The sequence below is a fragment of the Penicillium pulvis genome (genome assembly GCF_028828015.1).
Source record: "Penicillium pulvis strain IBT 33274 chromosome Unknown contig_1_segment0_segment0, whole genome shotgun sequence".
NCBI lineage: Eukaryota > Fungi > Ascomycota > Eurotiomycetes > Eurotiales > Aspergillaceae > Penicillium > Penicillium pulvis.
In genome coordinates, this window is record NW_026643074.1 from 1,604,572 (window position 1) to 1,616,667 (window position 12,096).

The 12,096-nt window shown below is 49.6% G+C and overlaps 4 protein-coding genes across 4 annotated transcripts; 2 read left to right on the forward strand and 2 right to left on the reverse strand.

Moving 5' to 3' along the window:
- Positions 1-574: 574 nt before the first annotated feature.
- N7503_003554 (PI-PLC domain-containing protein) lies at positions 575-1,992 on the reverse strand (the record flags this gene model as incomplete). The annotated part of the gene is made up of 3 exons (XM_057063101.1): positions 575-789; positions 840-1,439; positions 1,494-1,992. The coding sequence occupies 3 exons, from the start codon at positions 1,990-1,992 to the stop codon at positions 575-577; spliced, it is 1,314 nt and encodes a 437-aa protein (XP_056924016.1).
- Positions 1,993-3,444: 1,452 nt separating this feature from the next.
- Positions 3,445-5,229, reverse strand: mrh4 (ATP-dependent RNA helicase MRH4; the record flags this gene model as incomplete). Its single annotated transcript, XM_057063102.1, has 1 exon — positions 3,445-5,229. The coding sequence occupies one exon, from the start codon at positions 5,227-5,229 to the stop codon at positions 3,445-3,447; it is 1,785 nt and encodes a 594-aa protein (XP_056924017.1).
- Positions 5,230-6,048: 819 nt separating this feature from the next.
- bud4 (uncharacterized protein) lies at positions 6,049-10,363 on the forward strand (the record flags this gene model as incomplete). Its single annotated transcript, XM_057063103.1, has 4 exons — positions 6,049-6,138; positions 6,201-8,949; positions 9,003-9,697; positions 9,749-10,363. 4 exons carry the CDS (start codon positions 6,049-6,051, stop codon positions 10,361-10,363), a joined length of 4,149 nt encoding a protein of 1,382 aa, XP_056924018.1.
- Positions 10,364-11,110: 747 nt separating this feature from the next.
- N7503_003557 (uncharacterized protein) lies at positions 11,111-12,060 on the forward strand (the record flags this gene model as incomplete). Its single annotated transcript, XM_057063104.1, has 2 exons — positions 11,111-11,466; positions 11,538-12,060. The coding sequence occupies 2 exons, from the start codon at positions 11,111-11,113 to the stop codon at positions 12,058-12,060; spliced, it is 879 nt and encodes a 292-aa protein (XP_056924019.1).
- Positions 12,061-12,096: the final 36 nt, after the last annotated feature.

A 12,096-nucleotide genomic window follows, 5' to 3' on the forward strand; every position in this document is an offset into this window, starting at 1 on the left:
CTGTGATGATTATGTTATTGTGACAATTATGATATCCAAATGAAAATTACCTGTATAGAGCATATTTAACAAGACTTTTCACACCTGGCTTGGAACGGCGTTATTTGTCATTTAGCTAACGGACAGTATGTTGAGCCGTATCGCCGTGTCGAGTAAAGTCGATTTCAAGCTTGCCATGAAATGTTCTTTCAAATGAAAGATGACTGGTTGCATCTGAAAGAGCCCGCCATTACAAAATAGGCATGTATTTGTGGATCTGAAAGAATAGGGCTTGATCTGATAACGGACCGATGGGCGGAATGTCCGGCCTGTGGAGTGTGCCGAACCCGCGATCTAGTTGATCAACCTTAAGTATGGGGCCGACGTTCAAGCCTAATATTAGTCAGTGGATCCTGAATACCTAATGTAATTTAAACCTTATATTTCAAGTGGGGGTGGCTTCAATATCTCATCTCATGCTTCTGAACTACTCTTCTATACTGTTCTTCGTCGATAACATAGATCTGAACCTTCGCCGACTCCGGGACATGTGCTTCGAATTAATAATCAAAACTGTTCATTATAACATTGCAATTTACATCAAGTAAGTTAGTAATGTGCTGAGAACAGCAATAGTGATGGACAAAGTTATAGTGATGTTCATCCTCACAGCATCCGACGATATCCCACAACAGTCGCCGTTGTAAGTGACATTGTTCATCTCAGCGGCAACTTCGAAAACCGAACCAGCAAAGTTACCATCATTGTAATAGTCAACTAGAAGGAAATTTGGTGCTCGGTCCCAGTCACCTATCCGGTCAGCGAAACTCCATGTGAGCATTTAGAATAGAAAAACTCACTTCGACAATTATTGGCCATCAGCCCCAAGCTTCCATAACCAGACACTGCATTTGTCACGTTGATCTCTGCGGAGTCCGGGATCAAAATATCGATATCATCAAAGACAATTTCCAGATTGAGGTTGTGGTTGGCCATGTACATCCGATCTTTGGCCTTGGCGGTACTGATACCGGTGGGTCGTTGAACAGTGCAAGGGAAGGAACGGTTCAGCGGTGAAAAGGGCGTTTCCCACATCTGGGAAAACTCATCTAAGAGATAGGGATATTCTGTTTGGTCGGCTTCATAGTCCATAAATATGACTGCGCGCTTTCCGGTAAGGATCATGTCGGACAGGGTCGGCCAGTCATCTAGGCTCATTGGAATTTTCCAGGGCTCGTATGCGTAGTCAACCAAACCGGAGTTCTGGATGGGTGCGCTGAAATTCGAAGGCGAGACATAGTCAGAGTTGACGATCAGGATAGTGACGATATCGTAGGGGTTTTTCTTGATCCATTTCGTCACGGTCGTCAGGTAAGCCTCTAGGGTACCCATGTTGAGAAGGTCGCAGGAGCTGTGGCAGAGATAGATGTCATCTTCATAGTAATGTGCCTCAAAGGATACTGTTTACTGTTAGAGGGTACAGATTCATGTCATTGCAGAATGGACCTACTCACCCATCCGTATACCGTCATCTAACTGTTGTGTGACTTTATAGTCTTGGTTTGCCGCTACGCTGTTCTTTTTCACAAACGGGCTGTTATGCGCGGTCACCATCGTGATGTTGGAGTACTTCCTTTCACAGAACTCTGTATAGCCATTGCAGGCCTGTGTATTTGTTGCGCTGGCAGATGAAGATGTCGCCGTGCTATTAGAGCTGCTCCCTGTCCCAACGAGAACGACATCTGTGGCAGTTGTGGAGGCTGTAGCATTGTTCGTGGCCGTGGCGTTGAGTTCGACGGATGATACAATCTTAGTAGTTGTATAAGTGATATAGTCGCCAGTTGGAACGGCAACTGAAGTTTCTGAGGTGACAACAATATACCCAGAGGTTGTGTCAGATGTGGTGGTGGTTGTTGACGTCGTATCAGTGCTCTCTGCCGTGTCTGTCGTCTCGGCCAATGTGTATGCACATTGCGCCAAGATCCAGAAAGACAAACATGGTAAGATTTTCATCGCGATCTAGATGGCAGATACTGTATATTATGGGGTATGCCAAGTTTCCAAATCCTTCTTGTTTGTAGCAAGTGACGTCAGCCTCGAGAGAATCTCTAGAGCGGCTCTAGTGGGGATGACGCGTCCGCAGGAAACCGATCGCGGCATATACAAGAGACCTGTTCAGGGGAGCAGGATGAGAAGTAGGGATTTATGTAGGAGAAAGACTGGCTTCAAAATATGGAATCTATACTTTTATTTCACTCACGTCGAATCTTGCCGATCGGATACTCATGCCGTGAAATTTTGCTGGACGCGGACTTGGGTTGACGCGTCCAGCATCCACCACCAACCTTGGAATAGCACACTAGCCGAACACCAATGACGACTGGGCGCCAAACAGGACTAGAGGATTTCTCCCGTTGAGACCAGCAATAATCCTGCTTTGCTGACCAGACCAGCGAGCGAGATGTCCTAGTGCATCCATCATATCAATTGAACGTACAATACTGGGGCACTCAACCCTAGCAAAACAGCACAATTGACCCACTTAGACACAGTCACGAAAAAGGGTGTGGTTTTACTGGCCATATGTATTCTTATACAGTATACATACTCAGGGCTCGGTAGTTGATTAAATTGAAATCAAACCCCTTGCGCAGGTGATGCGAGCTGTCACATCCAATCCTACCGACAATATTCAGAGACATGTCTGCTTCTTGGTCCAAGCCTTAGCCCCAGGTGTCCAACCTCTTTCTCAATTCTAGTTCTCATTCGTAGAAATATTTTTCTTCTATCTAGAACATGCTGGACATAAGGTTGCCATCCATTGGGAGCACCCGTGGGGCGCGTGCACACACATGAAATGGCCAAAGCGACCACGGGAACTTACCAAGGTTGACAGTAGTATTCAAATGAACTTGCTACGCCTCTATTTCTGACGGGTCTAGGGCCGAGTTCTATTGAGAAGTAGTCAATTGGATTACAAAGGCTTGTGGCAGCCACCTGGGCAGTGCATAGGTATCGAGCCAAGGATAAACCTCGAGGTACATGCCATAGAGCCATAAATATATAACCAGGACCGTCACCAAACGTCAACATCCATTGGAACATACTTTAATATATCTGGGCAATCAATTGACATATATGTATCGACCTAGGCATCTGCCTAAAAATATTACAAGAAAATCGATTAGGACACCTAAAATTTGAAAATTTGCTGATGTCGCGCAAGTGCTGGAAGGACCCCAGGTTGAACCCTAGTTCCGAGCGGGTTCCCGCCCGGCGTGCGAGAACCTAGTCGCGAGCTGGAGGTAGAGATCATCGAAGTATGTACGATAGTTTCTTCATATTTGATATCGTACACTCAAGCTTGGAGACCATTGAAGCTGTATCGGGTATTTTTATTTACCAACCAATCCACACGAACGCCATCTATAGTACATATTTATACAAGGGAATCAGACTATACATCTAGATCAGGGCCTGTCCACGGAACATGCCCTCACGAACTTCGCGAACAACATCCTTACGGTCTTTCTTGCCTACCAAGACAACACCACGACCACGCTTGCCCATACGACCCAAACGACCCAGACGATGGATGAAATCAATCGTAGTATGGGGAACGTGGTAGAGCACCACCGTTTTGACGGCCAAAGTATCAATGCCTCGGGAGGCAATGTCAGTCGTAACGAGAACCCGAGTGTTGGGAAGACGACGGGTCATTTGGGATCTCAAATCAGGAAGCTCCAAGGGGATTTCCTTTTCCATGCGGTGTTGCTTTCGTGCCAACAGAATATCCTCCGAGGATGGGGGCTTCTCAACATCAGTAAATTCTGCCAAGATTTCCTGTTGCTTTCGGGAGCTAGAGTCACGAGACAAGGAGGTCGCATCAATACCCTTGGTCTGAAGGAATTGTGCCACCTCGTCCGCCTCCTCCCGCTCATTGACAAATACAATGATCTTCTTGACCTTGGGTCCCATGTATTTGGAGAGAACAGGGCCGTACGTCTCGCCGTCAGTTCCATCACCCGCCTTGCCAATTGACCAAATGACATCAGCGCAAGCAAGCATTCGGTTTCCTCGGTAAGGCTCCTTGTCAATGTCCACCACACCTAGCTGAACACGTCGGGGAATGGCGTGCAAGTTCGGGGTCGTCAGGCGCTTGACATCGGGGTAGCGTTTGCGAATTTGAGTATCGAGACTCTTCGGGATGGTAGCAGAGCAGAAGATCAGTTTCTTGAGCGAAGGGGCTGCCTTATCCACGACTTCCATGGTAGTTGGGATGAAGGAACGGTCCATCAAAGAATCGGCTTCGTCAAGGACAAGGTGACTAACGCGACTGAGCACGTAAGGGTTGGTTTTTGCGATCGAGGCGAGAAGGTGAGGGGTAGAGACAAGAATATCAATGCCGTCCGGGTGGAAAAGGGTGTTTTTAATGCGGCGGGGGGTGAGGTTTGAGGATATAATACCCGATCGGTACTTGACAGTGTGCGCGAGGGCCTTGACCTTCTCTCCAACCTGGGCAACCAATTCCGAGGTCGGCACGAGGATGATAGCTCTCGGGCGACCCTCGTTGGTCATAGGGGCCACTTCAGGCTCTAGGTCGTATGTCCGAGTTTTCAATCTTTCCTCTCGCTCTTTTGCCTTCTCCTCCTCCAAAAGCTTCTCCTCTTGCTTATCCAATGTTTCCGCACGCTTCACTGCATCCACCACGGGAAGCAGATACGCCAATGTCTTTCCGGATCCTGTTTCAGCCGCAAGAAGGAACTGATCATATTCAAATTCATCCTCCTCCTTCGGGGATGTCTTCTTATTCGGCTTCTGACTCAGAAGTTGTGGAATGGCAAGCCGTTGAATCGGTGTTGGGACGACGTCCGCTAGGCCAGGCAGAGCTTGGGTGAAGATCGATTGTCGGACGGCAGGAAGCAGAGGCATATGGTCGAAGCTCGTTACGTTGGCAATTTTCGATTTGATAGCGGTTCGACGGCCGTATGTGACAGGAGATAACGTGGTTTGCATCTTCAACGCTTTGTACAATGGGCTTTCGGGCTTCTTGGACTTGGAGTCGTCGCCGGAACGTCTGAGGGCGGCTTGGGATCGGGGTCGTGGCGCATCCGGAATACGGGCTTCGGTCTGGTTCATGCTTGCAAAGGGTCCAGCAGGACCGGAGCGTTTCTTCTTCAGGGTGTGCTTTGCAACATCAGGTGATAGTGCCATGCGAGAGGCCTTGCGGCGCAAACGCGCAGTGGCCATGGTTCGCGTGGCCTGCCATGTCGAGAGAACTGCTGGTGAAGGGAAAACGCTAGGCCTAGATTGACACAGGAAGCATATCGAGGAGCGAACGGGCAGAGGCATTCTACCTAATCGACCAGATGAGATGGATGGGTGTATTAGGAAGGTGATGGAGTTGAACTGTCAGGTTCCAGACCAAGAAAAATCGCGGGTTCACGGATTCAGGAATAATTTCACGCCATGCCTATCTGGGACTAGGGTCGATCATGGAACCTGATATTCGAGGCAATAGATCATGTGACCGTTATCGAGGATGAGTCATCTATCTGTCGCGCCTCAAACCAGGAAAGCGCCACTCCACCTGAAACGCGTTGCCATGGATACTCCCGGCAGACTGTCAACAAGTGCAACTTGCTTTGGGGTAACAATCCACTCTCTGATCCATGGAATAGATATCGAGATCTGATCCCCTCTTCTTATCCTCTTCCACTCGTTATCCCTTCGCATTCGAACTTTGTTTTCATTCTGTTTCTGGCTTGGAGAGTTGAGTGGCATTGTTTTGGTGAGGCACCTACATTCCTGAGACGATCGTCACGACTTTTTACGCTTTCACGGCTGTACCTGAACTCGCTGGCGCAAACAATTTGCACGCGACTCTTGATATCAATCCACTAAAGGTAGGTTTTGTGCTACCGCGGCACTCAGCATCATATTTCCCTGTTCGCGTCGGCTATGAGTCTCGAGCTCTGACTTGGTGAACTGCGGCTGACCACAAATAGCAACAGCCTTGATTTGTTTACGCGAGATTCAGCCGGTTTATTCGTGATATCGAACACGAAGATGCCTAGTGGACTCGGCCAACGGCCACTGTCCGAAGTGAGCCCGATGGCGCAGCGACGCAACTCCCCTAGTTGGAATCAGACTAGCAAGGTACGAACAGTCTGTTGCCAATGCCTACGAGTCATGTTAGACTGACTTTCTTTTCTTGACAGGTGCCAAGTGGGGAGACGACCAATTACGATGTTTCACCTATGAACAATGGAACCTCCCCGCACCTCTTTTGGAAGGGTCGCGAATCCCCGTCTCCCTTCTCTAAGGGCACAGAGAATCGTGCGCCTTACGACCCAGAATCTGTTTACCTGCCTGCAAGACGTCCATCACTCGAGGACTTGAAGCGTGTATCGCGAGTGAAGAACCACAGCATGTTCCGTGAGAGCGGGCAAGAATACGATCCCGCGCGGGTTTCGGTACCTCACAGGCCACTAGCTGCCGATCGGTCTCCCAACCGAGAGAGCCAAATGAACCTTGCGAAGTCGCAATTTTCAGACGAAGAAGCCGATGAAATCCAGCGACCACATTCACCTAGCAAAGAGCAGCCGTCCCCGAGCAAGTCATCACTGTCCAAAGCCACTCGATACGGTAAGGGCTTTGACCCGCAAAACGATATTTGGTCCGAGTATGATAGTGCTGGTCACCGCCATGCTAAGAGTGTTACCTTTGATGCTGCCCCACCTCAAGTCAACGAATATGAAATGAGAACTCCGGATCCATCTTCCTTGGCCTCAGAGTCCCGCGAAAACAGTTATGATTCGGAGGACTACGAGGATGTCAGCTTCGAACACGAATCGTCTGTGGAGCGCGACGACAGCTTTGACGCATCTCTCGAGGATATTGAAAAAACTCCAGTTGTACTGCCAGACGAATGGCGCTTCATGAGTCCCGGTGTCAATGGAGAAGGTGACTCCTTCACGGAGACAGTCGATGATGAGGACGTTGAGGATCGGCCAGTCTCACGTGGAGGTGAATCCTCGCACCACTCTCGTGTTGAGTCGTTAGATTCAAATGGCGAGAGACGCCCCTTGCCACCGTTGCCTCCGTTGCCTTCGGTGTCTCGTATCTCTGGTTCTCGACCCTCATCAGCAAGCAAGACTTCGGATGCCTTCGAGCTCGGTAGCGGTAGCCAACGTGGAATGACAGCCCCATTAGCGCCGGCTTCGTGTAAAAAGGCTGATATCGACGGAGAGATGTCCCTTGAGGACAGACTCTCGCTCATGATGCTGCAAGATCACCAGACTTCTGATCATGATGATAGTGATCACGATGATAACGAAGAGGATATCGGCGAGCGAGCTGTTAGCCCCATGCCCAATGATGAGGACCCATCTGTCCTTGAGGAGGATGAGGCGGATGAACCAGCCACCCATGATATCTTCTCCCCTCCTCGGATCTCCCGAGACTCGATTCTGAGAGACATTCGCAAGGGGGAGAGCTATGAGGATGACGACTTTTTCGGGGATGACTCCCATATTGCATCCAGCCCCCATGCTTATGACCATTACGACCCTGATGTTCCAATCCCGTCCTTGGAAGACGATGAGGATGATGCTTCGAGCGTGATTATCAAAGAAGAAGCCCATGATGATGATTTATATGCAATTCCGGATTATTACCAGAACTCCTCGGATCACAGCCTCTCCTCTCGTGATCACCGCGCCAAATATGATGAAGATAGCAACTACTCGCTAAAATCAGCAGCCGAAGCGGCTGAGAACGACAAGACCCAGGGTTCTGGCCAGTCTACTCCAGTTCCTGCTGAAGCCAGCCCTGCTCCTCCAGTCTCTCAGCCGGAAGACGAAAATGAGAATCCAGAGCCTGAGGAAGACCATCATTTGGATCTCGCGTCTCTTCGCCAGTCACTTGGTCGCCCTGTGACTCCCGAGATTAAGGAAGAGCCGACCTCGGAACCATCCACTCCAGATTCGGTGATCCGTCATCCGATCGAGGAACATGATGATGACGAGCAGTCTGAAGATGAGCATGACGTGGAAAGCTCCTCAGACGAGTCTGTCCCTGAGCCAGTGGCCACTATTCGAGCCCCGGGCGCTGGATTGAAGACACGCCCATCACTGACCCCTGCAGACATGGACTCAATGGCCGCTACCCGTCGCAAGATCAGTGGCCAATACATCCCTCCCGTTCCTCCAATGCCTGCTTTTAACAAGCAGACCACCGACGATACCCAGGAGCCCGAAAAGGAAGCTTCGAAAACCGACAGCGCCCCACAGCTGGCGCTCCCCGCCAATCTCACCCAGCGTCAGTCTAGCTTGATGCAGTTAGACATTCCTTTCAGCATTCAGGAAGAAAGCCTCGGATCTGGCTTGACAAAGGAATTTGATCGTGTTATTGAATCTCAAAAGGTGGCGTTCGACCTAGCTCTTTCCATTCTTGATTCCTCTCCCGTGCCGGTCCCCCCAATGCAGCCGCTGCCCTCTCAAATCCTAGAACATCTCAACCCTATGAGCCCTACATCATCAGCTAACACAGCTTCAACCAACCAGAGAGGATATTTGATGCGACAGAACACCAAAGTGGTCATTGCCAGCAACCGAAATGAGGAAGAGCCTAGCCTTCCAACTGATTCGGCGACACAAGACCCCCGCGGTACTCGTTCTGCCGGATCATCCCCCCGCAAACCCAGCCAGCAGACATGGACAACAGAACCATGGAATGGTCAACCAAGAAAGCCCAGTGTGAAGATGGCAGGCGGACTCCCGAAGAAGAAGCCTGTTGGCGGAGCAATCCCTCCACTGCCCGGTCGTCAGAGCAATGTGCAGGAGGCCCCAGCCACTATCGATGAGAACGAGCCGCTTGGTCAGGAGGTGTATGAGGATGGCGAAGAACGCGGCCGTATCTTCGTCAAGGTAGTAGGAATCAAGTACATGGATCTACCTCTCCCACGTGGTATGTCGTCCCTCCGTGCTAGGCCAAGATCTATCATTACTAACTCGTCAAAGGTGAACGATCATACTTTTCCCTTACTCTCGACAACGGCCTGCATTGCGTGACCACTTCGTGGCTTGAGCTTGGGAAGTCGGCTCCCATTGGACAAGAATTTGAGCTTATCGTGCAAAATGACCTCGAGTTTCAATTGACTCTGCAAATGAAGGTTGATGAAAATAAGCTCTACCCACAGGAAGCTGCTAGCTCTCCCCGCCAAAAAGCTTCAGCTCTCAGCCGTGTATTTGCTTCGCCTCGCCGGCGCAAGGAGTTGGACTTGCAGCAACAGATGCAATCCCAGCAACAGAAATCGAAGGATGTTAACGCTCCTGTATGGGAACGTCTGCGTAACGTTGTTGCAAGGGACGGAAGCTTCGCTCGTTCATACGTGGCTTTGAGTGATCATGAAGAACATGCGTATGGCCGCCCTTACACTGTTGATGTCCCATGTTTCAATGAGTGGGCAGTCGATGAACAGCCCAGCAGCGTTAAGAGTAAGAAGAGTGCGACAAGTGTCACTGCCCAACGTCGCCCTCCCTATAAGATTGGAAAATTGGAGCTGCAGTTGCTCTTCGTGCCAAAACCTAAGGGCGGCAAAGACGATGATATGCCCAAGAGCATGAACGCCTGTATTCGGGAGATGCGCGACGCTGAGAGTGTTGCTTCTCGCAGCTGGGAAGGATACCTTTCTCAGCAGGGTGGCGATTGCCCGGTAAGTTGTGCCAATTCTTGAGTCAGCCTCACATGCTAATGGATATGATAGTACTGGCGTCGCCGTTTCTTCAAGCTCCAAGGATCTAAATTGACGGCCTACCATGAAACAACACGGCAGCCGCGTGCTACGATCAACCTGGCTAAAGCTGCTAAGCTAATTGATGACCGCTCATCTCTCATGCAGAAGGACCCCAATGCTAAGAGCAGTGGTGGCCGACGGAAATCTGCATTCGCCGAAGAGGAAGATGGCTACATGTTTGTTGAAGAGGGATTCCGTATCCGGTTTGGCAACGGGGAAGTAATTGATTTCTATGCCGACAGTCCATCTGCCAAGGAAGGATGGCTTCGTGTGATGTCAGAGGCAGTGGGCAAGGGCTCCACCTCCAACGGTCCCATCAAAGCTTGGGCTGATCATGTACTCAAGCGGGAGCGAAGTATGAAGTCGCGGCGTCAGACTGCAGACCGTTTCCCTCCAAGTGGGATTCCCACCCCTTCATCGCCTGTTTCACATCGGACAAGTGCAGTCATGGCACCTCCATCTTCAGCGGGTTCGGCGGCGCCGGCGCCTCAACCTAATCGTCCCCGACACAAGCACACCTATTCTCAACCGGAGATGCCTAGTGCTGAAGCTCGCCGACAGAAGACTCGATCCCTCATGTTCTAAGCCCGTCTTGGAACACCTTACCTGCACAAAAGCCCATTTTCTCTTCTTCTGTCTATGATGTCAAGTTGTCACAATAGGTTTTTTACTATTCCCTCTTTGAGGATGTCACTCCATACCTCATCTCCACATGTGTGAGAGATCCATTTCTTTTCACTTTTCTCTTTTGCTTTTATTTCCTCCATTCATAATGCGGGTGTACGATGGACTCTTTATTTTCCTTTTGTTTTTCATTACTTGACCAAGGCTTTGTGTGTGAGCAAGGGCAATACGACAACGCTATGACCCATCACAGCAGGACACCTCCAGATGTTTTCCTTCGAGATCCTGCTGTACGTTAATGAGACATACGCCTGGTTTTCCCTTCATGAGTTGATAGTTTTATCTACAAATTTGCTTTTAAACTCCATACACGACTCCATAACTAAATAAGCTTCCATAAAACCAGGTCCCTGATAGATTCAGACAGCGGACTGCGTGCTTATAAATTGATGCCGAGTCATTATTAATCCATGTGACACATTTCAGCATCACACAGGCGCACATGCCATTGCAACTTGCATTGCGTTTGCTTTACGAAGATCGATTTACCAGAATTTCTTCATGTAAGACGAATATTGCGTGCTGTCCTGACAAATAGAAATCTTAACCCCGCAAGATTACGCAGTTATAAAAACACTTCAAAGGGATTCATCTATGTAATCCTAATTTCCAACAGATGACAAGTCAATCATATACCTAACTTCAGTCATGACATCGGCAGCTGTTCAGATTTCGGGTGGCCACGGGTCTCTCCCGGCAGATAAACCAACCGTTCCTCTCTTCGAAAAGCCGCATCACGTTCAGACAACCCTCAACTTCTTTAAAGAAAACGAAGACGGATCCCCTCCCCTTCCGACCTATGTCAGCAAGCCTGAGACCTATGAAAGGGAAGCTGTGGCGCTCCCCACCATCATTCATGATGTTAGCGGTCATGAGCTGGACTATACCCTCGACGCTCAGGGATTTCAAATCTACTACCATGAAAGCAAGGAGAAAGATTTCCTGGATGACGAACAGATAAAGCAGGAATACTACCCAGAAACAGAAAAACTGCTCAAGGATGCGTATGTTATTCACCTTACCGACAATGCTCATTCATACCCACAGCCACTCTCTAACCAGATCATACAAACAGCACCGGAGCTTCCAGAGTATTCATCTTCGACCACACAATCCGCCGAGGATCGGGCAGTTCCAAAGTCCGTGGCCCCGTCCAACGTGTACACATCGACCAGTCCTACCAGGCCGCCGAGAACCGCGTTTCCTATCACCTGCCAGAAGACGCTGCCGAGCTTTCCAAAGGCCGGTATCAGATCATCAACGTCTGGCGTCCTATCCGAACTATATTGAAAGAACCACTCGCTGTCGCAGATGCCCACAGTGTGCCAGATAGTGATCTAGTCCCCATCAAGCTCATTTACCCCGATCGCGAAGGAGAGACTTATGCTGTGAAGCCTGACCCGGATATCAAGTGGTATTATCGTTATAGCCAAACGCCTGATTTGGTGACTTTGATCAAGTGCTTTGATTCCAAGACGGATGGTAGAGCGAGACGTGTTCCTCATTCGGCGTTTGTGAATCCCGATACTGAGAATCAGGCTGGAAGGGAGAGTATTGAGGTTCGGGCTTTAGTCTTTCACCCTGATGACCGCGACTGATCTACACGAGAGATGTCTTACTGGATGTTACTTCAT